The sequence below is a fragment of the Dendropsophus ebraccatus genome, chromosome 1 (genome assembly GCF_027789765.1).
Source record: "Dendropsophus ebraccatus isolate aDenEbr1 chromosome 1, aDenEbr1.pat, whole genome shotgun sequence".
Lineage (NCBI taxonomy): Eukaryota > Metazoa > Chordata > Amphibia > Anura > Hylidae > Dendropsophus > Dendropsophus ebraccatus.
The window spans coordinates 234,377,427-234,401,982 of NC_091454.1; the positions used below are offsets into that span (position 1 = coordinate 234,377,427).

At 43.6% G+C, this 24,556-nt stretch overlaps 1 protein-coding gene across 1 annotated transcript; it reads right to left on the reverse strand.

Moving 5' to 3' along the window:
• Nucleotides 1-261: 261 nt before the first annotated feature.
• Nucleotides 262-21,975, reverse strand: POLR2A (RNA polymerase II subunit A). The gene is made up of 29 exons (XM_069950401.1): nucleotides 21,765-21,975; nucleotides 16,910-17,042; nucleotides 16,641-16,777; nucleotides 16,380-16,553; nucleotides 15,960-16,241; nucleotides 15,439-15,600; nucleotides 15,017-15,237; nucleotides 14,684-14,816; nucleotides 14,466-14,590; nucleotides 14,184-14,394; nucleotides 13,103-13,312; nucleotides 12,861-13,029; nucleotides 12,671-12,765; nucleotides 12,388-12,591; nucleotides 12,090-12,312; nucleotides 11,724-11,907; nucleotides 11,479-11,650; nucleotides 11,296-11,401; nucleotides 10,931-11,136; nucleotides 10,622-10,846; nucleotides 10,266-10,512; nucleotides 4,225-4,325; nucleotides 4,041-4,145; nucleotides 3,484-3,666; nucleotides 3,190-3,393; nucleotides 2,915-3,101; nucleotides 2,718-2,831; nucleotides 2,319-2,468; nucleotides 262-1,829 (listed from the first exon to the last, which is right to left on the reverse strand). Exons 1-29 carry the CDS (start codon nucleotides 21,849-21,851, stop codon nucleotides 673-675), a joined length of 5,907 nt encoding a protein of 1,968 aa, XP_069806502.1. The 5' UTR covers nucleotides 21,852-21,975; the 3' UTR covers nucleotides 262-672.
• Between the last annotated feature and the right edge of the window lie 2,581 nt (nucleotides 21,976-24,556).

Consider the following 24,556-nt stretch of genomic DNA (forward strand, 5'->3'; position numbering starts at 1 on the left):
TCTTTGCTAAAGGCTATTTGCAAAGGCATTTTTTTTTTTATCTGTCTATCACCAGATCTGTACCTGGTATGGACATGACAGATTCCCTTTAAGCATCTATAACAGGCAAGCACTTTAGTGGCAAAATTAGCCTGGTCCCGAAGGGCTTAATTGTGATTGGTTTTCGTTCATTTGCCCCTTATAGCTTAATTTGACCCCTATGACAGTCTGAAGTGTCACCAGCAACTCAAACTGATCAATAATGAGAATGAACACAGGAAGTATAACAACAAATTCTTTATTTAGAAGTACAGAACTTCACTTTACATCAGACATTCATTCAAATTTCCAAAGAAACTCTGCAAAAGACTCAGACTGTCAACAAATGTCAACCCTCTGGGCAGAATCATAGATAAAACAAAGAAATTACAAAATCAGAACTTTTTTTATGGTAATAGTCTATAAATAATGCACAGGCGATGAGACAGAAGTTCACTTTGCTAGCAGAAGGGGCAATGAATCTTATGAACTTCCAGTCTATCACATAGAAACGCACAAGCCTTACATAACATGGCTTTCTAAAGCCGTACAAGGAAGTCGCGGACTATGATCCATATATACCAAGCCAACCTTACAACAATGGGCATTAAAGTGTCCAGTCCAGGTTGATATGCGTGGATTTAAGGAGACTGCTCAGTTATCTTCATCACTGTCATCTGGACTGATAGCTGGACTCGTAAGACTATAGGTCGGTGATGTGGGGCTATATCCGGGTGATGTAGGAGAGTAAGTGGAGCCTTTTGGACTTGTTGGAGAGTAGGTTGGTGAAGTTGGGGAATACTTTGGAGAGGTTGGTGAATATGTAGGTGATGTCGGAGAGTATTTGGGAGAAGTAGGAGTATATACTGGTGATGTAGGGGAATATGTAGGAGATGTAGGGGAGTATTTGGGGGTTGTTGGAGAATAAGTTGGGGAAGTTGGAGAGTACTTGGGAGAGGTTGGAGAGTACTTGGGAGAGGTTGGAGAGTACTTGGGAGAGGTTGGTGTGTACTCGGGTGAGCTTGGACTGTATGATGGGCTTGTTGGTGTGTACTTGGGGCTCGTTGGGGAGTAGCTAGGTGAACTGGGGCTGTAGCTGGGGGAGCTAGGGGTATAGCTTGGAGACTGTGGTGTGTAACGTGGACTTGAAGGAGAGTAACTGGGTGATGTTGGTGAATAACTTGGGCTTGTTGGGCTGTAATTTGGAGAAGTAGGACTATAACTGGGAGATGTGGGACTGTAACTGGGAGATGTTGGTGTATAGTTAGGAGAAGTTGGAGAGTAGTTTGGAGAAGTTGGAGAGTAGGAAGGTGAGGTTGGGCTGTATGACGGAGATGTAGGGGAATACGAGGGTGATGTTGGGCTGTATGAAGGTGATGTAGGGGAATAACTGGGAGAAGTAGGAGAGTAACTGGGACTTGTGGGAGAATAGCTGGGAGAAGTGGGCGAGTAACTGGGTGAGGTTGGACTGTAGCTGGGACTTGTAGGAGAGTAGCTTGGAGATGTTGGAGAGTAGCTTGGGGATGTTGGAGAGTAGCTTGGGGATGTAGGACTGTAACTGGGGCTTGTTGGACTATAACTTGGAGAGGTTGGCGAGTAGCTTGGACTTGTCGGGGAGTAGCTTGGACTTGTTGGAGAGTAGCTTGGGGAGGTGGGACTATAATTTGGGCTTGTGGGAGAATATGAAGGGGAGGTTGGACTGTAAGATGGTGAAGTCGGAGAGTAACTCGGGCTTTGTGGCGTATAGCCTCCAGGACTCCTTGGTTCATAAGCAGGAGAGGTGGGAGAATAACTTGGTGACATGGCGCCACCTGTAGGGGTAAGGAAGTAAAAGAAATGGCTCAGTAATTCTGCAAGTTACAATGAAGGCTACAATGCAAATAAAAGCATATTAAAATTCCCCAGCAAGTACTCTTACTATCATATCACCTAAAGGGAACCAGTCACCATGAAAATGCTACCAAAATATATTATATATATATATATATATATATATATATATATATATATATATATATATATATATATATATATATATATATATATATACACACACATACATACATACATACACACACATACACTTTTTTTTTTATTCTATATCTAACCCTTTAAAAGTCTGAGAATTTGGGTAGTAATTCACATAAAGCTGTGCGTACACAGAGCTTTAACCACTTTACCAGGACTTTCACACTGTCTGTAAACGTTGTTACACAAAGCTCTTCTACCGTATAACTTTCTATATGCTCCCTACAGGACAGAGAAGCCTATATCTACAGATACAATGTCCCAGTGCTTACCTGGAGAAGGAATGTACGGACTTGAGGGGCCAGGGGAACCAGGAGAACCTGGTGTGGGAGACCAAGCAGGAGAATAGCCTGGACTGAAGCCACTGGCATCAGAGGCGGCACTGGGAGAGAAGCCAGCAGCTCCAGGTGTCATTCCACTTCCTGTAAAATAAAATCAGAAGTGTTTGTGTTCATGACTTTTCTGCCATTCTATAATTATCAAAAATGTTTACTACTATTGACAACACTAGAGTGTCAGTATAGACCATATTGACTAAATATTGGGACAGAACTATTCTAAACCCATAAGAGTGCAACACTTGTCATTTCAGTTTCCACAGAAGACCTTAAAAGGTAAACTCTGGATCCAAACATTAATGCATTTTTAAATTCCCCTATGAAATGCCATACCTAGACTTGGGGACCAGGCTCCATAGGCTGGGGTTGCACCTTGGTTCCATGGAGTCATAGCAGGAGACATTCCCCCCATTGGGCTTGGCGCTGTTCCAAAAAACATTCCAGTTGCTAAAGAAAAACAAAAAAGCAGGAAAATTAACAAGAAAACCAGAATATGAGCAAACGTGAAAGTAGATCCCATCACTACTTACGTCCTGCGGCTCCAAGTCCAGGGATATTTGTAGGAATCTCCATTCCAAATTTACACTTCTCTGCATCCAATAAAAGATCAAAACAGCCAGTCCCAGCGGGAGCGAGCTGCCCCAGCATGATGTTCTCAGACACTCCCTTCATGGGATCAGTTTCACCATGTGCTGCCGCCTCCATGAGGACATCCACCTTTAGGGGGAAGAGGGAGAAAGCATGTAAATAGAAACTTGTGAAATTCCACATCTGAGTATGGATAACAGGATAAATCTTCACTAACCGTTTCCTCAAAGGAACACTTCATAAGTGGTCCTGTGTCCTGCCTGTTCACACCATGACGAGTGATCGCCATCAAATGGCCTCTACAGGTCATTGTGTCGCACAGAAGGGCCAAGTGCCGATAGTTTACATAAGAACCATCAAACGAGATGACATGGTACAGCTCTCTCTCCAGAGCTTTCCTGACTGCCTCTATCCCCAGAACCTGAAAGATGGAGATGGAGAAGTCACACTCAAACCCAGATTTAAGGGGGGGGGGGGGAGAAAAAACAAAATAAATAAGGCCCAGACTTACAGTAAAAATCTCTACAATGTCATTGGATGTAGTCCGCACAGGATCAACATCTTTTTCACTCAAAACTCGCATCAGGCTGACTCCATCTGTCTCAAGGATCCATTCCTGAAGAGCCTTAAACTCTCCATCCTCTGTTATAATGATCTTCTTTTTGTTGTCAGTCTGAGGCAAGTGCATGTAGACCTGGCAAAAAATGTGAGACCTCCATAAGCTCAGCTATTCTGCCTTCAAACATGAGGCATTAAGCCAGTCCCTAATAGCCTTTAGAATGAGTGTAAAGTGCTCACACATCCTTATTAGCTGTGGGATGAATCGTATATGTAACGTGATAAGAGTTATCCATCCCAGTTTCCCCATAGGGAAGGATAAGCCGCAGCCAGACTGCTCTGAAACCATAAACAGGGTCAGGTGTTTTCTCCTCACTAACAGATGTCTTAGTTGGATTATCTGTAGAGTCCCCCATACACTGTATACTGTTAGCAACAGTTTTCCGTGGTGGTTTTGGATGACTAATATATGTTGTAAGGGCACCATCACAGATTACAGACGTCACCTACCTTGCTGATCTGCTCAATCCCCTGCAGGGTCATGTCTGTCAGCATATTAGACTCAATGCAGCGCAGGAAAACATCATCATCCATTTTGTCAACCACCTCCTCCTCCTGAAAGAAGTAAGTAATAAGGTCAATAGAACAAGGGGATAGATGGCATCTACTTTGCTTCAGCAGCTTCTTCTCTCACCTCTTGCATCTTATTCTCCTCACTGTTCATGATCCGTATTCGCAACACCAGCTTCTCAGCATTATCATCATTAAATATACAGTTCAGATCATCACCGAAGCCTGAAATAGAAGAGGACATCACACGAGGATCATTGAGATGAGGTGAGTGACTGAACACCTGGGGATAATCCTCCTACATTAAGAGCCATGGGTGGTCAACAAAAACACATACTGAAAGATGTAGTAGATGCTTGGAACATTATATATATATATATATATATATATATATATATATATATATATATATATATATATATATATATATATATATATATATATATATATAATATATATATTATATCATGAAGAGGATATTGTAAATCTCAATGGCGATTTCCTAATCTCACACAATTTGTGTGTATACTCCAGCAATAGGTCACTGTCTCTAACTTATCATGTGACCTTCAACATCAATTACAGCGGACAACGCCTCCTGCTGGTCACACGTCTCCTTATTGTCTGCTGGGGCATCCCATTGTTCATGAAGGGCGGCCCTCAGGCCATTAACCCCTTAACGACCGCGGGCGTAAGTGTACGCCCCCAAAACCCGTGCCTTAACGCAAACGGGCGTACATTTACGCCCGCGGTTTCCCCGATCGCTGCGTGTACACACGCAGCGATCGGGGAAGATGGCCTGCTATAATGTATAGCAGGCCATCCCTGCTTGTCGGCACGGGGGGTGATTAACCCCTCCCGTGCTGACTATCGCCGCTATTGGCTGATCAATTCAGATCAGCATATGGCGGCGATCTGCAGCTTTCCGGGTCATCCCGATGGTGACCCGATGGCCCGGAAAGCAATGGCGGTCGGTGCTGTCCGAGGACGACACCGACCGCCATTACTGTTAAAAGTAACGGTGGCCACGGTGCCACGTCCCGATCGCCGGGACCGGCCGACCAGGAGCGGCCGGCCAATCACGGCGATATAAGTACCCCATGAAAGGGTTAAATACCTGCTGTGGACACCTCAGCTAGGTAGCTGAGGTGTCCAGAGCAGGTATTGACCCATACTCACCGGATCCAGTGTCCCGATCGCGTCTTCCGGGTTCCGAACGAGTCTTCCGGGTTCCAAACGCGTCCTCGTCTTCGTCTTTTTCCGGCGGTCCCCATCGGTAATCATCGGCTCCAGCGTCGTCAAACTTCGGCTTTTCCCGGAATTGGCGTTCTACTGCCCCCTAGCGGCTGATAAGTGTATATAATACACATATCAGTAGCTATAGGGTTGAAGATTTTTTTTTTTTTCCCAATTTTTTTTCTTTCTATTTTCCGCACCCTATCGCCGCTGAGTGCTGATCAGCATCGCACGTAAGTGCGCCGCTGATCAGCAACTCCTCCTTTTTGGCGTAGAGTGTTTTTTTCCTATATCCTACAGCCACGGTCTGCTTATAAGTGCCGCACATAAGTGCGGCATTTATCAGCAACTCCTTTCTTGGCGTAGTTTTTTTTTTTTATACTTAATGTTAAAAAAAAAATGTAAAAAACACCATTACACTACACGGAATAAAGTTTTACACTACACCACTACATACCCCATATACCAATCCCCGTATAAAGATGGCCCCCAGGGTGTTTTCGGTGTTTGACGCATACGCTATTATTGCCTCCGACACCGAAACAGTCAGTGAGGATGAATGGGGGGGGGTCCTTCGTTCCTCCATTCATCCTCATCCTCCAATGACGTATCTGGGGTAGCGTAGCGTACGCTGCCCCCCAGACACATCTTTTCCGCCAGTACCGTCCCAATAAGAGATCACGGTATGGCGTGAAATTCTACAACCTCTGTGAGCGTACCTCAGGGTACACTTACAGTACAGATTTAGGGTACGTGCACAATGCGGAATGGAGAAGGATAACCCTTTGTGCATTCCGCAGCTGGCACCCACCGGCAGACTGATGCAGGCGCGCGTCTCCACCCGTGTCATAGATTCCATCGTCCGTCCAAAGAACGAACACATTTGACGGAGAGCGGAATCCGCCCGTGCATAGAATGGAGTCTATGACACGGACGGAGACGCGCGCCCGCATCAGTCTGCCAGTGGGTGCCAGCTGCGGAATGCACAAAAGGTTATCCTTCGCCATTCCGCAGTGTGCACGTGCACTTAGAGTGTATGAAGGAAGGGACACCCAAATCCAGCCCCCAGATGCCCCCTCCCCCCCCAATCCTCCGAGTTAGTGGGAAGATCGTTCGGGAACTGATCTTCCCACTGCTGGATAAAGGTTACCACCTGTACGGGGATAACTCATACCAGCACCCCCTCTTCCGGTCCCTCGCTGCCCGAGCTACTGTAGCTTGCGGCACGATCCGAACATATCAGAAGTAGTAATAGAGCCCTAATATTTAGCAGCCATGGAGCGGACCCAGTGCTTCTAGATATAAGGGACCCCGTATCGCACCAGGACAACATTCAGGACGTCGTCACTGGGGTTCTACATTATGTAAATTCTGTCCCTTATTCCTATTTCAGGGGTCACGTTGATCCAGGGATTATTCTAATCGCCATTATGGAGTCGGGAAGGAATTTTTCCCCTGTGATGAGGCTACTGTCGTCTGCCTTACGAGGGTTTTTTGCCTTCCTCTGGATCAACACAGGTTGAATTTGATGGACACCTGTCATTTTCAACCTTATAAACTAATAATTGGCCTAATACCCCCAAATAAATTAGAATTGTCCCTTTTTCCCCAGCTAAATAGGTATGGCCGCCATTCCCATTAGAGGATGCCATGATGCAATTACAAAGCCTCTGTGCGGCCAGGACAGTAGAAACCCCCCACAAGTGACCCCATTCTGGAAACTACACCCCATAAGGAATCTAACAAGGGGGGCAGCGGGGATATGGCCCCCTGGTGACTGCCACATTTGGGACGTGAAAATGAAAAAAAATTGTATTTTTTATTTTCACGGCACATGTTCTACATATGTGCCTGTTACCAGTGGGGCCCATATGCTCACTGCACCCCTTGTTAGATTCCTTATGGGGTGTAGTTTCCAGAATGGGGTCACTTGTGGGGGGTTTCTACTGTCCTGGCAGCACAGGAGCTTTGTAATTGCGACATAGCCTCTATCCTCCATTCCAGCCTCTAAATGGCGCTCTGTCCCTTTGGTCGCTTGCCCTGTGCCCATATGGCACATTATGCCCACATGTGGGGTATTTTCGTACTCAGGGGAAATTACCCTACACGCTTTGTGTTCATTTTCTTTTTTAACCCCTTGTGGAAATGGAAAAAAAAATCAAGGCTAGACCAACATTTGGTGTAATTTGTTTTAAATTTTTACTCTAAATCATTAATCTTGTCTTGATTTTTTCATTTTCACAAGGGGCTAAAAAAAAAACAAAAAAAAAAAAAAAAACCACAATTTGTAGAGCAATTTCCCGTACGGAAATACCCCACATGTGGACATAAAGCGCCATGCGGGTGCAGGGTAAGCCTCCAAAGGGAAGGAGCGCCATTTGGTTTTTTTGAGCCTGGATTTGGCTGCAATGAATTTCGAGGGGCCATGTTGCATTTAAAAGGCCCCTGTGTTGCCAAGACAGTTGAACCCCCCCATAAGTGACCCCATTATGGAAACTACACCCCTCAGGGAATGTAAAAAGGGGTGTAGTGAGCATATGGACCCCACTGGTGACTGGCAAAAATATGGAACAATGTGGCGTGAAAATGAAATATTACATTTTTTACACTATAATGTTGGTCTAGCCTTGAATTTATCATTTCACAAGGGGTTAAAAGAAAAAAAAAAAAACACACACAAAATGTTTAGAGCGATTTCCCCCGAGTCCGTAAATACCCCACATGTGGACATAAAGCGCCATGTGGGTGCAGGGCAAGCCTCTCAAGGGAAGGAGCGCCATTTGGATTTTGGAGGTTGGATTTGGCTAGAATGGATGATGAACGCCATGTCGCATTTACAGAGCCCTCGTGCTGCCAAAACACTGGAAACCCCCCACAAGTGACCCCATTCTGGAAACTACACACCTTAAGGAATCTAACAAGGGGTGCAATGAGGATATGGACCCCTTGATGACGGGCACATTTGTGCCGTGAAAGTGAAAAAATGAAATTTTTCACTTTCACGTCACATTGTTCCACATTTGTGCCAGTCACCAGTGGGGTCCATATCCTCATTGCACCCCTTGTTAGATTCCTTGAGGGGTGTAGTTTCCAGAATGGGGTCACTTGTGGGGGGTTTCCAGTGTTTTGGCAGCACGAGGGCTCTGTAAATGCGACGTGGCCCTTGAAATCCATTCCAGTGAAATCCAGCTTCCAAAAGCCAATTGGCGCTCCTTCCCTTTGGAGGCTCGTCCTGCGCCCGCTTGGCACTTGATGTCCACATGTGGGGTATTTCCGTACTCGGGAGAAACTGCGCTACATGTTTTGTGTTTTTTTTTTTCCTTTTATCCCTTTGTGAAAATGAAAAATTGAAGGCTAGAACAACGTTTTAGTGTAACAAATACTTTTGTCTTTTTTCACGCCATATTGTTGGGAAAATCTGTGAAGCACCCGTGGGGTCCAGATGCTCACCGCACCCCTAGTTACATTCCTTGAGGGGTGTAGTTTTCTGAATGGTGTCCCTTTAGGGGTGTTTTTTAGGTTTTGGCACCCCAGAGCCTCTGCCAAGCTGAAGTGGTACAGTCAGAAATGACCAAATATAACGGAGCCATTGAAATGCACTAGACGCTCCCTTATATCTGAGGCTTGTGGTTGCGTCAAATAGCGCAATAGGGCCACATATGGGGTATTTCTATAAACTGCAGAAACGGGGCAATAAATATTGGGGTGCATTTCTCTGGTAATAAGTTTATAATTATGAAAAATATTGGATTACAATAAAATCTCTGCACAGAAAATTAAAATTTTCAAATTTCTTACACACTTAGCTTTTATTTCTGTGACTCCCCTAAAGGGTTAAAAAAACTTTCTGGATATGCTTTTGCAGAGTTTGGGGGGTGCAGTTTCTGAAATGGGGTGCTTTGTGGGGCTTTCTAACATACAGGCCCCTCAAATACACTTTAAACCTGAACAGGTCCCTAAAAATATCTGATTTTGAAATTTTACTGAAAATTTGGAAATTTGCTGCTAATGTTTTACGCTTACTATTGTCTAAAAAAATGAAATATAGTTTAATAAATGCTGCCAACATAAAGTAGACATGTTGCTAATGCTATTTAATATATAATTTGTGGCATAACCACTTTCTGTATAAGCAGAAAAGGTTTAAAGTTGGAAAAATGCATTTTTTTTAAAATTTTTCACGTTATTTTGTTTTTTTTCATAAAGATTCGTTATAAGTATCGACTCCAATTTACAAGAAATGTGAAGTACAATATGTCACGAGAAAACAATCTCAGAATCAGCCGGATAGGTAAAAGCATCCCGAAGTTATTAATGAATAAAGTGACACTGGTCATATTCATAAAATTTGCTCCGGTCCTTAAGGCCATTTCAGGCCCGGTCCTTAAGGGGTTAAGGTTCTGGGATATGTAGTTACCAGCCTCTACATGGCCACACAGCCGATCCTATAGGTTTAAATGGGTATTCCCATGACAACTAATAGTTATACTTAGAGCAGATAAGATAATATTTAGCAAATTTGCCTGATCTTTCTTCCTATAAATGCATGTTGTCTGGGTTACCGACCATTCTGCTGTAAAAGCTGTAATCTGGCCAAGCAGGTGCTTTCCATATATTTCATACTGGTTAGAGTAGCGCTGATTTATGCTGGCAAGTTTCTACCTCTGAGCCCCCGAGAAGCGCACTGGATTTTTGAGGGGCATCTCAGCTGCTCATGCACTTTTGCTGAAATCTACACCAAATGGCAGCTACAATTTATACATTAAGTTTAGTAACTTGGCCCAGGGGTGGCATGCCCTCCTAACACCATGGCCCTCCCACCCTAGGAGGTCAGACACGACACCCTGTGTTTTGGGGGGATCAATTAACATGTCCTGCATTTCTCTATGGTTCAAGAGTGAAGTGAGAACCGAAGGCTCCAGAACTCACCAGCATTGATCTTTTCTGCTATCTGCTCCATGGTCAGTTTCCGATCAGTCATGTGTTTTCGGTCAAGTTCTACACGAAGCAACCACGGGGAAATTCTGGTCACATCAAAGTCTGGCATCTCATAGTAGACATTAACCCATTCCTGGTCCTCGGCCACCACTGTGTTTTGTGGGTTCGGATCATAGTAAATTGCAGTATTGGCAGTAACTTTACGCAGAGTTGTGTGTTCCAAGCGGCACAAAATATCCTGAACAGGACAAAAAAAAAAAAAAAAAAAAAAAAAAAAAAGACGTATTACAGTCTCCCATATTACAAAGCCAGCACCAAAACTCACATTATGATGTTAGGAGTCTGACCTTCGCTCTTTCAGCATCTCGAGCAGATTGTCCCAGCAGGAAGACAGTCAATGAAGGAGTCTTTGGTTTTTTGGATATATTTATTAACTCCTTCAGACGAGGGACTCCCAGAGTGACGTTTTTAGCCGAAACACCAGCATAGTGAAATGTGTTCAATGTCATTTGAGTGGCTGGCTCCCCAAGAGACTGAGCCGCCAGTGCTCCCACCATCTCTCCCGGGTGAGCCTGGAGAACAGAGTTACATTGCACTCAATTTCTGGTACAGGTACATCAAGCACAGAGAATACACAGCATGCTTAAGAGTCTTACAATAGCCTGGTTGAACTTCGACTCGATTTCTCCTAGGAGCCAGTCAAAGGCCTCAGAGCTGAGCCTGAACTCCTCCACCATCCTCCGGCTGCACAGCGTTGAGCGCAGGTGGATGTTGAACAGCAGCGTAGCATTTTCCTGCGCTTGGCGGCTTAAAGGATCATCCCCATTTACAATTACCAGCTTCTTACTCAGCTCCTTGACACCTTATGGGAGGGGGAAAAAAAACGGAATCATAAAAAAAAGGTGAAGAAAGTGATGTTGAACTTCCATAAACATATTGACATTAATAGTAAACAAATGCAGCTGTCAACTACGGTAGCCAGGGCCCTGACACCATGCAACCAAAGTGTCACAATTCCTACCATCAACCACTTTGATAGGATGCAGATCTGAGGGCATGCGGGTGTTAATGTGGAATATCTTCTGAGCGTTCCAGATCATCCTGAGGAGATTACATGGTAGAACAACCTAGAACAAACAGACATTCATGCTCAGCACTGAAGCACAACATCCTGCAGTCAGTGGTGGACTGTAGAGTCACTTACCTTACTGTCGCCAGTGGGGAAAATAACTCTAAGGACCTCTCTGTCTTCCTTCATCTTCTCAAACTCCTTCTCCAGCTCATTCTGAATGTGTGCGTTGCTGAGGATATCCTTCACCACATCCTCCTGTAGAGTTCTCCTCAGAGCTCGCTCATTAGTGTAGTCAAATTTGAACCTAACAGACATGGCAGCCATCAGCCGAGCAGTCATCTACAGACACAACCTCAACCATATTAGCCAGTACTCACTTTTTCTCAAAGGCTTTGTTGGATGGTTTCAGAGTGGCAAGATTCTGGAACTCCACCCCTTCACCGGCCAGACCGTCCTCACCGTACCTCAGCTGTACCACCTGGTTTATGGAATTTCGTACAGTTGCATCATACTTCACCATTACAGACTCCATAGACTTGATCAAACGCCTCTGGATGTAACCTGTACAGTAGCAGAAAGACTTTAGGTCTTGTGCTGGTTCCAGTGATAGTAACGTGACAAGCCTGTTTCATACGGCTCTTTGTGCGGATTCTTTCATGTCTGAACTGACCCTAGTCATCACTCCTGCCGCATGAAATCAGCATTGACAGATATGGGTTATATACATAGGCAGAGCATCTCACCAGTCTCAGCAGTTTTCACAGCTGTATCAATAAGACCCTCTCTCCCTCCCATAGCGTGGAAGAAGAACTCAGTGGGAGTCAGGCCAGCAAGGTAAGAGTTCTCCACAAAGCCTCTGCTCTCTGGGCCGTAATCATCCTTGATGAAGTGAGGGAGCGTCCGATGTTTGAAACCAAAGGGGATGCGTTTACCTTCAACGTTTTGTTGGCCGACAACAGCAATAACCTGAAAGAAAAGCGTATGAAGTCTCTCCTGGAACTCTGCGAAGCCTAATTACCAACCTAAGGAGCAAGAGCTCACCTGGGAGATGTTGATTTTGGATCCCTTGGCCCCAGATACCACCATGGACTTAAAGTTGTTATACTCAGACAATGATTTCTGGGCAGATGAACCAGTTTTATCTCTGGCATCATTGAGGATTCTGTTCACCTGGTTTTCGAATGTCTGACGTAGGGTGTTTCCAGGTGTGGGCTCCAGCTCATTGTTATGGGCCTTTTCAATGACCTGCACAGAAGGTGGTGGTGGGGTTATGAAGGGGTGACATTATAGGAGGTTGCTAATAAAACATGCCATAAGCTCTCACCTCTATCACATCCTGCTTGGCTTTTTTGATCGTGTTCTGAATGTCCTGGTAAGTCTTTGCATCAGCAATAGAGTCTCCAATTCCAATAGTGTGACCTGTACAAGAGAAAATATCAGTGTGCGCCTAACCTGCATTACAGTAACCAGAATTGTCTACACCCAGCAGCAGAGACATCCCACTATACACATACCCTCAATGAGGAGCCAGTTATTGATGACAGTTTGGATGTTGGAGTAGAAGAGACGAGTGGTATCATGGCCCATCTCCAAATAGGAAATGTGAACCAGTGATCCGGCGGAAGTTCCCAGGGACTTCTTACACAAGATTCCCATTATCAGCTCTCCATTCTCTACAATGACCTAAACACAAATGTTGTGTCAGCTAGTACACATCACAAGAGCACAGAGATAGTGCAAACCCAGGCATACACACCTTGGTGTCCCCAGGGGAGATGTGCTTATAGGGGCCGCTGTCCTCATCATCTGGATGGGTGCTGTGAGTTCGGATACAATTAATATGGCCTGGAATGATCAATGAAAAAATCTGCTTGCCGGTCCAGAGAGGACGAGGCTTCAGGATGGCTGGTTGAGGGACTTTTCCATCCCATGTAGAGAGAAACATCAGCAAATTCATAACCTCCCCCTGAAACCAAGAGGGAGGAAAAAGGTCATCACTACCACTACAACATATCTAAACAGTATCTAAGGGATGCAGCAAGTGCTAGGCTATAACACTGCAACCCAAAAGATGAAGAAAGCACTATGAAGATGTGCACAGCCAAGTAACAGAAGGCAGGCTATGTATAAAGTCAGTTCTATGTTACACGTCATGCAATATAGTGCGCTGCTTACTTTTGCACAGCTGGATAAAGCTATATGTGATTCATGGATACATGAGTGATACACAGTATTGGCGGTATAGTAACGGACCCTAGCTTAGCCAATTGCGCTAGGATATTATACAATAATGTTTGAGGAACCCCACAGCTGCTCCATAAGGAGCTCGTAGCCCATGTATATATAGCTAGTTCCTATACACCCCCAAGCTCCATCAGGAGTTACCAGCCTCTATCTACACACACATTTCCCTCCTGACAAAATTCTGCGGGGTTCCTTCCACCCTCTGCTCACAAATAAGTTGTATAATATGTGTTTGTTGTATATTGCCATTGCATTAGGAGGTTACTGAAATGAGGATACCAGGACAGAACAAATAAAATATCAACTATAAAGTACTAAAAAGGACCAGCACACCCATATACTGTCTTAGTTGTATCTTCCCATAACAGGTTCCACAATATCTTAGCAGCTTATATGTTGTGAGCATATACACAAACACTAGCAGCAACCCTCAGCATAGGATATATTACCGCTTCATCAGGAGGGTGTGATATATAGCATGCACATCACCTACTTGCAATAGTAACAAGAAACCCACTGGCGTGGAGCAAAACTTGCCAAGTGTAATGGCCCTCAGTGGTCAGCAGATGTACCTGATCGACGTGTCTACTCACCCTCTCCAAGAAGACGTCTCTCTTTGTGAATTTCCGGACCGCAGTCAGAGTGTCCTGCACAATGCCCATTACTGGTCTGTTGGACTGAGGAGTGACGATCATACGAGGGACCATGGCAAGCTCCTGAATCTCTGCCCGCGTCTCCAGAGACTGTGGAAGGTGTAAATTCATCTCATCCCCATCAAAGTCGGCATTGTACGGAGTGGTGACACTGGAAAGAAGAAACTTCTAAGTTCCTGGACTTTAGTGGCTTAAAATGTAGACCAGAGAACAGAGACTAACCTGAGGTTCAACCGGAAGGTGGACCATGGCAGAATGCGAACTCTGTGCCCCATCATAGACATTTTGTGCAGGGTTGGCTGTCTGTTAAAGATGACTATATCCCCATCACACATGTGTCTCTCAACCTGGGTGTAATCACACAGCAGGAACCATTAGATCAGCCATAAGCATAGCCTTTGTTAGCCTAGAACAGGAAGGATCCTGCATTTAGACCTCACCTTATAGCCAATCTGTAAATGCAGGTCACTTGGTTTAGGATGGAACCTTAGATCAATGCGATCCCCATTATCTCGTATAATGTACTTGGCTCCAGGATACTGACTGTTTCCTCGTCTCACCAGCTCCTGTAGCCTAAGGGGGGGGGAGGGGGGGGGGGGGGGGAAATTGATTCATTAGCTTTCTGCATCATGTAGCTATATGTTACATGGTGTAAGTCTTTACAATCTGAAGGGTTATTCCCATCTCGGCTAACCGTTATTCTTGTAAACTCCTAGGAACAGGGATAATGTGAGTGAGAACTGGTGAATCCAGATAATAGCATGGAGCCTCACCGATCAATGTTAAAAGGGGTAACGATCTCTGGAAAGGTCATGTTTGCTGCAATCGATCGTGGGACTCCAACTTGGTCAATGGAAAGGTTTGGATCAGGAGTGATAACTGTTCGGGCAGAGAAGTCTACACGCTTCCCCATTAAGTTTCCGCGGACCCTTCCCTCCTTTCCTTTCAGTCGCTGCTTCACAGACTTGAGAGGGCGACCAGACTTTTGCATGGCCTGAGAGAGAAAACCAAAGAGGACCAATAAGTCAGCTCAAGATGATGCAGCATCATTTGGTACTGATTATAAAAGTGTCTATCAGGTCTGGGCTCCAAAATAATGATCCAGAGTCCATCAAAAAGAGAGCGCCTCAGTCTACACTACCATCAGACAGTCTGTCTCCACCGCCCCCCAATCACATTACATTAAAGCACTTACCCTGGGGAGGCCAGGTAGCTCATTGTCTACCATTGTGGCCACATGGAACTGCAAAAGCTTCACATCCTCGGCAATGACGTGGGCTGCTGCGCCATTCTGTTCATTCCGCCTTAGCTGGTTGTTAATTTTGACAATATCGGCCAGTTTGTGCGTCAGATCATCCTGCAAGAAGAGGGATTATAGGACATTAAGGCCAGGGCTAAACTGCAACTTTACGTAGCTCCGCAAATTTGATACTGAACATTCTGCAATCATGTGGACGGCAGCCAGCACTGAATAAATGGGTTGTCTGGGCAGAGTGCTATAGGATAGCGTGAGGGAGGTGGTATACATACAGACCCCTCACCCCCACCGCAATCATGCAGCTTCAGTTCCTGGAGTTTCTTGCTTAGGGGGATGAGACATCACAGGCCTGCTCAGCCAATCAGCAGCATTTCCCTAAACACACAGCTGCTCAGACACCTCTTTAGCGGTACATAAAGTCCCAGCCCTAGCTGTGTCTTGTCTCCATTGCTACCCACCTGATTTCTGGCAGACCCCTGCATGACAACTGCAGGCCGCACCGATAGCGGAGGAACTGGCAGGACAGTAACAATCAGCCATTCAGGGCGAGCATATCGTGGCTCCATTCCCAGTATGAAGCACTCTTCATCTGTAATTCGCTTGAAAATCTCATGGACTCGTTCAGGACTCAGCAGAATCTTTTTCTCTTGTGAATCCTCATTCACATGCTTCCATTCTGCATACAGCTCCAGTCCAGTACGTCTAATCCTAGGCTGGTAACGCCCACAGCCACCATGGCCCTAAAACCAAAAAACATTGACTAGAACAGACTATAACCTCCAGCATTACACAGGGAAGAAGGCCGGGCACCATGTATCCTGGAGGAGCCACCAGACCATAGTGAATATACTACACACTACAATCTCTGGGAAACAAACCTTCTCCTTCTGAGTATCTTCATCCCCTTCATTCTGATCCATCCCAAACTTGTTATCCATCTCTTCGCCCCCTTCACAGATGTTCTTCCCCTTACACAGCTCATATACATGGGTCAAGCGCTTCTTCGGCTGGCCTTTAGATTTCACCAGAATATCTTTTATTTTTGGGTTGTTCTAAAAAGAGAAAATAAAACTAAAAGAACCTAAAAAAAAAAAAAAAAAAAAAAAAAAATGCAGTCATCTATCATGGACCCTACTTACTGCGTCCACCAGCAATTTGGAGCAAAAGAAACAAACGCAACGCAAAACCTTCATGGTCTTCACCAGAAATCCCACATGGAAGACGGGTTTAGCCAGCTCAATATGCCCAAAGTGGCCTGGGCACTCTGTCATGTTTCCTGAGGAGAGAAAGGGGCGTAGGCCCATGAGGTCATAAGCCTGGTACATGCCCACCATCCCAGGACAACCCGGTGGTTCCCCGATGAACCCTTTCTATTCACAACTGCTCAGGATTGTCTCCAGAAACATACCTGCACATGTCTGACAGCGGCCGGTACGCTCAATCACTCCCTGACGAGGGTCCATCAGACCACCCAACTTGGGGCGACCATCCTCTGTGGTCTCAGGGTACTTAATGCCACCCTCCGTGACAGACATCCGTTTCTACAACAAAACAGACAGGTGACTATGCGGCAGACCCCTCTAGGGATATACAATAACCAGGACATTATACAGCAGACATTAGTCGGGATATATACACTGAGCAGACAGCTGTGATGATATATTCAATCACCATGTTATTAAGGTGGGAGAAACAAAACATATAATACCTGGAATAATAAGACATGTAACTACAAGGATATTATATGGGTATTATAGGATAGATAATACCAGGATACCGGAGGAGTGCAATAGACTTGTAATATAATGTCTCAAACAATAATAGGACACAGTATAATATTACAGTTCCAATCCAAAAGAAAACAGATGAGGGCACTCACCAGGTACGTGATCTCTTCTTTATTTAGACGTGCATTAAAAACTTACGGACATTCAGGGCCACATCATAGACGCCAAGCACTAACGAAGCAGGGTGCTTACAGCTGACCAGTAGAAGCGCGCAAAAAAGTTGTAACCACCCTGCTTCGTTAGTGCTTGGCGTCTATGATATGGCCCTGAATGTCCGTAAGTTTTTAATGCACGTCTAAATAAAGAAGAGATCACGTACCTGGTGAGTGCCCTCATCTGTTTTCTTTTGGATTGGAACTGTATGCCTTCTATATTTCTCGAGTGAGCACCAACCAGTGATCCCTAGAAGTCCCCACTAAGTTTAGTGAGATTGGCAGTACAACGTAGCTCCGAAGCCGTAACAAGCAGCAGTGCCGGTAGCTGTGTATCCTTTGTAAAGTATAATATTATAGTTATACTATAGATATTAGAGGGAGGATACAGGACAATGTATATTATACTATAGATATTAGAGGGAGGATACAGGACAATGTATATTATACTATAGATATTAGAGGGATGACACAGGACACAATGTATATTATACTATAGATATTAGAGGGAGGATACAGGACAATGTATATTATACTATAGATATTAGAGGGAGGATACAGGACAATGTATATTATACTATAGATATTAGAGGGAGGATACAGGACACAATGTATATTATACTATAGATATTAGAGGGATGATACAGGACACAATGTATATTATACTATAGATATTAGAGGGATGATACAGGACACAATGTATATTATACTATAGATATTAGTGGGATGATACAGGACACAATGTATATTATACTATAGATATTAGAGGGAGGATACAGGACAATGTATATTACACTATAGATATTAGAGGGAGGATACAGGACACAATGTATATTATACTATAGATATTAGAGGGAGGATACAGGACAATGTATATTATACTATAGATATTAGAGGGAGGATACAGGACACAATGTATATTATACTATAGATATTAGAGGGAGGATACAGGACAATATATATTATACTATAGATATTAGAGGGAGGATACAGGACACAATGTATACTATACTATAGATATTAGAGGGAGGATACAGGACAATGTATATTATACTATAGATATTAGAGGGAGGATACAGGACAATGTATATTATACTATAGATATTAGAGGGAGGATACAGGACACAATGTATATTATACTATAGATATTAGAGGGAGGATACAGGACAATGTATATTATACTATAGATATTAGAGGGAGGATACAGGACAATGTATATTATACTATAGATATTAGAGGGATGATATAGGACACAATGTATATACTATAGATATTAGAGGGAGGATACAGGACAATGTATATTATACTATAGATATTAGAGGGATGATACAAGACACAATGTACAGGACACAATGTATATTATACTATAGATATTAGAGGGATTATATAGGACACAATGTATATTACACTATAGATATTAGAGGGATTATATAGGACACAATGTATATTACACTATAGATATTAGAGGGAGGATACAGGACACAATGTATATTATACTATAGATATTAGAGGGATTATATAGGACACAATGTATATTACACTATAGATATTAGAGGGAGTATACAGGACACAATGTATATTATACTATAGATATTAGAGGGATTATATAGGACACAATGTATATACTATAGATATTAGAGGGATTATATAGGACACAATATATATTATACTATAGATATTAGAGGGATGATATAGGACACAATGTATATACTATAGATATTAGAGGGATGATACAGGACACAATGTATATACTATAGATATTAGAGGGATGATACAGGACACAATGTATATTATACTATAGATATTAGAGGGAGGATACAGGACACAATGTATATTATACTATAGATATTAGAGGGATGATACAGGACACAATGTATATACTATAGATATTAGAGGGATGATACAGGACACAATGTATATTATACTATAGATATTAGAGGGAGGATACAGGACAATGTATATTATACTATAGATATTAGAGGGATGATACAGGACACAATGTATATACTATAGATATTAGAGGGATGATACAGGACACAATGTATATTATACTATAGATATTAGAGGGAGGATACAGGACAATGTATATTATACTATAGATATTAGAGGGATGATACAGGACACAATGTATATACTATAGATATTAGAGGGATGATATAGGACACAATGTATATTATACTATAGATATTAGAGGGATTATATAGGACACAATGTATATACTATAGATATTAGAGGGATTATATAGGACACAATGTATATACTATAGATATTAGAGGGAGGATACAGGACAATGTATATTATACTATAGATATTAGAGGGATGACACAGGACACAATGTATATACTATAGATATTAGAGGGATGACACAGGACACAATGTATATACTATAGATATTAGAGGGATGATACAGGACAATGTATATTATACTATAGATATTAGAGGGATTACATAGGACACAATGTATATTATACTATAGATATTAGAGGGATGACACAGGACACAATGTATATTATACTATAGATATTAGAGGGAGGATACAGGACACAATGTATATTATACTATAGATATTAGAGGGATTATATAGGACACAATGTATATACTATAGATATTAGAGGGAGGACACAGGACACAATGTATATACTATAGATATTAGAGGGAGGACACAGGACACAATGTATATACTATAGATATTAGAGGGAGGATACAGGACAATGTATATTATACTATAGATATTAGAGGGAGGATACAGGACAATGTATATTATACTATAGATATTAGAGGGAGGATACAGGACACAATGTATATTATACTATAGATATTAGAGGGAGGATACAGGACACAATGTATATTATACTATAGATATTAGAGGGAGGATACAGGACACAATGTATATTATACTATAGATATTAGAGGGATTATATAGGACACAATGTATATACTATAGATATTAGAGGGATGATACAGGACACAATGTATATTATACTATAGATATTAGAGGGAGGATACAGGACAATGTATATTATACTATAGATATTAGAGGGATGATACAGGACACAATGTATATACTATAGATATTAGAGGGATGATATAGGACACAATGTATATTATACTATAGATATTAGAGGGATGATATAGGACACAATGTATATACTATAGATATTAGAGGGATGACACAGGACACAATGTATATACTATAGATATTAGAGGGATTATATAGGACACAATGTATATACTATAGATATTAGAGGGATGACACAGGACACAATGTATATTATACTATAGATATTAGAGGGAGGATACAGGACACAATGTATATACTATAGATATTAGAGGGAGGATACAGGACAATGTATATTATACTATAGATATTAGAGGGATTATATAGGACACAATGTATATACTATAGATATTAGAGGGAGGATACAGGACAATGTATATTATACTATAGATATTAGAGGGATGACACAGGACACAATGTATATACTATAGATATTAGAGGGATGACACAGGACACAATGTATATACTATAGATATTAGAGGGATGATACAGGACAATGTATATTATACTATAGATATTAGAGGGATTACATAGGACACAATGTATATTATACTATAGATATTAGAGGGATTATATAGGACACAATGTATATTATACTATAGATATTAGAGGGAGGATACAGGACAATGTATATTATACTATAGATATTAGAGGGATGACACAGGACACAATGTATATACTATAGATATTAGAGGGATGACACAGGACACAATGTATATACTATAGATATTAGAGGGATGATACAGGACAATGTATATTATACTATAGATATTAGAGGGATTATATAGGACACAATGTATATTATACTATAGATATTAGAGGGATTATATAGGACACAATGTATATTATACTATAGATATTAGAGGGAGGATACAGGACAATGTATATTATACTATAGATATTAGAGGGATGACACAGGACACAATGTATATACTATAGATATTAGAGGGATGACACAGGACACAATGTATATACTATAGATATTAGAGGGATGATACAGGACAATGTATATTATACTATAGATATTAGAGGGATTACATAGGACACAATGTATATTATACTATAGATATTAGAGGGAGGATATAGGACACAATGTATATACTATAGATATTAGAGGGATGATATAGGACACAATGTATATACTATAGATATTAGAGGGATTATATAGGACACAATGTTACATCACGGGGGACTGCTTCTCCACACAGGGTCCCGGCACACTTCCGGGTCTAGCGCCGCCTCCTCCTCCCGCCCTCTTCCTCTTACCAGTTCGTCTGGGCCTATGACACCGAACTGTACCCGCTTTATAGTGCGTAGCGGGCAGGCACTGTCTCCGGTCGGTGGCCCGTGCATGGTTGCGGTGTCCGCTGGATGCGAAGCGTTGATCTACTTTATACAGATCAGGGTCCTGGGACCCCCAGCAGCGATCTCCCTCCCCGAGGTCCTTCGCTGCTGGCGCACACAGCGCAACTGAAGGTACAGTGCGATGGTTTCCGCTTTATATAGACTGCTGGGTTATGTGCGGGGTTTCTCTCCCAACTTTCCAAGGGCTCCAAACTGTCCCCTCAGAGACGATTGGCGAAGAGCGACAAACCTGACTGAGAATTTTCGCGCATGCGCATTACCGCACAGATTACGAAACACGGTCTTTTTCCCGGTTGGCTACGTCATAGCGCTGAGGAGGAGGGGTAGAGTAGATAGGCTATGCGTGTGATTGATATCTTCCTTAACCAATGGCATGACGGAATCTTGGGTCTCCCCTTATGCGTTTTCTCATTACGCATGCGCAGTGTCGCACCTTGAGTAATGGCGCCGGTGGCTCGCTGTAGTGTTTTTATGGTAATTATTCTTTAACAATTGCGTGGTAATTCTTTATTCGTGATCGGAGATGGCTTTCGCGGCATGAGAAGTAACCTTTGCTTCTTGTAGTTAAAAGTATGGGATGAGGCCGTACATCCCCGAGCTCGATTTGTATTGTGCCCGCCAAGGGTTTGAGGAGTGTGGGCTAGAGCTGAAGACAGGCCGCGGCTTCTGGGGAATGTGTAGGCCTCAGCAGCAGATCGGTCCCCAGCGGCACCGGACAAATCGGAAACATCCAGGATTTTCTTGTGCTAAGAATTATAAATCCTGAGAGCGAGAGGTGAGGGGGAAGCCCGAGGCCGCGGAATCCATGAGAGCCATGTCCGTGTGTATAGCGGGGGCCCCCAGTGTGATATCCGTGTGTATAGCGGGGGCCCCCAGTGTGATATACGTGTGTATAGCGGGGGCCCCCAGTGTGATATACGTGTGTATAGCGGGGGCCCCCAGTGTGATATACGTGTGTATAGCGGGGGTCCCCAGTGTGATATACGTGTGTATGGGGGGGCCCCTATGTGTGATGTCTGTGTGTATAGCGGGGGCCCCTATGTAATGTCAGTGTGTATGGGGGGGCCCCTATGTGTGATGTCAGTGTGTATAGCGGGGGCCCCTATGTGTGATGTCAGCGTTTGTGTAGTGGGGGCCCCCCTATGTAATGTCAGTGTGTATAGTGGGGGCCCCCTGTGTGACGTCAGTGTGTATAGCGGGGGCCCCTATGTGTGATGTCAGTGTTTGTGTAGTGGGGGCCCCCCTATGTAATGTCAGTGTGTATAGTGGGGGCCCCCTGTGTGACGTCAGTGTGTATAGTGGGGGCCCCCCTATGTAATGTCAGTGTGTATAGTGGGGGCCCCCTGTGTGACGTCAGTGTGTATAGTGGGGGCCCCCCTATGTAATGTCAGTGTGTATAGAGGGGGCCCCCCTATGTAATGTCAGTGTGTATAGCGGGGGCCCCTATGTGTGATGTCAGTGTTTGTGTAGTGGGGGCCCCCCTATGTAATGTCAGTGTGTATAGTGGGGGCCCCCTGTGTGACGTCAGTGTGTATAGTGGGGGCCCCCTGTGTGACGTCAGTGTGTATAGTGGGGGCCCCCCTATGTAATGTCAGTGTGTATGGGGGGGGGGGCCCCCTGTGTGATGTCAGTGTATAGCGGGCCTCCTGCATGATGTCTCGGCCCCTCCCCACCACTGCTGTGTACATCTGATCCTGAATAAATAAGTGGATGTAAAGGTTTATCTCTGTACTGCAGCTACATCACCTTCTCCTCTATATGGTTAAATGTAAGACAAAATAAATAACAAGTTTTCATATATATGTGTGTTTGGTACCAGGGCTGTGGAGTCTGTAAGCTTCAGGTCCGACTCCTGCTCCTCCATAACTGGCCGTCACACCCCAGCGGGGGGGGGGGGGGGGGTATTATCATCACACTGGGCTACAGGAGATCGGGCTCAGCAGCTTCTCCCTAATGTCCTACATGTTCCTGGGGCGACTTCTGAGGGAATAATGCGCCATTGTCCATACACTACTACTACTACTGTGTGCGCTATTGTCCGTACACTACTACTACTGTGTGCCCCATTGTCTGTACACTACTACTACTGTGTGCCCCATTGTCTGTACACTACTACTACTGTGTGCGCTATTGTCCGTACACTACTACTACTGTGTGCCCCATTGTCTGTACACTACTACTACTGTGTGTGCTATTGTCCGTACACTACTACTACTACTGTGTGTGCTATTGTCCGTACACTACTACTACTGTGTGCGCTATTGTCCGTACACTACTACTACTGTGTGCGCTATTGTCCGTACACTACTACTACTGTGTGCGCTATTGTCCGTACACTACTACTACTGTGTGTGCTATTGTCCGTACACTACTACTACTGTGTGCGCTATTGTCCGTACACTACTACTACTGTGTGCCCCATTGTCTGTACACTACTACTGTGTGCCCCATTGTCTGTTCACTACTACTACTACTGTGTGCCCCATTGTCTGTACACTACTACTACTGTGTGTGCTATTGTCCGTACACTACTACTACTGTGTGTGCTATTGTCCGTACACTACTACTACTGTGTGCGCTATTGTCCGTACACTACTACTACTGTGTGTGCTATTGTCCGTACACTACTACTACTGTGTGTGCTATTGTCCGTACACTACTACTACTGTGTGCCCCATTGTCTGTTCACTACT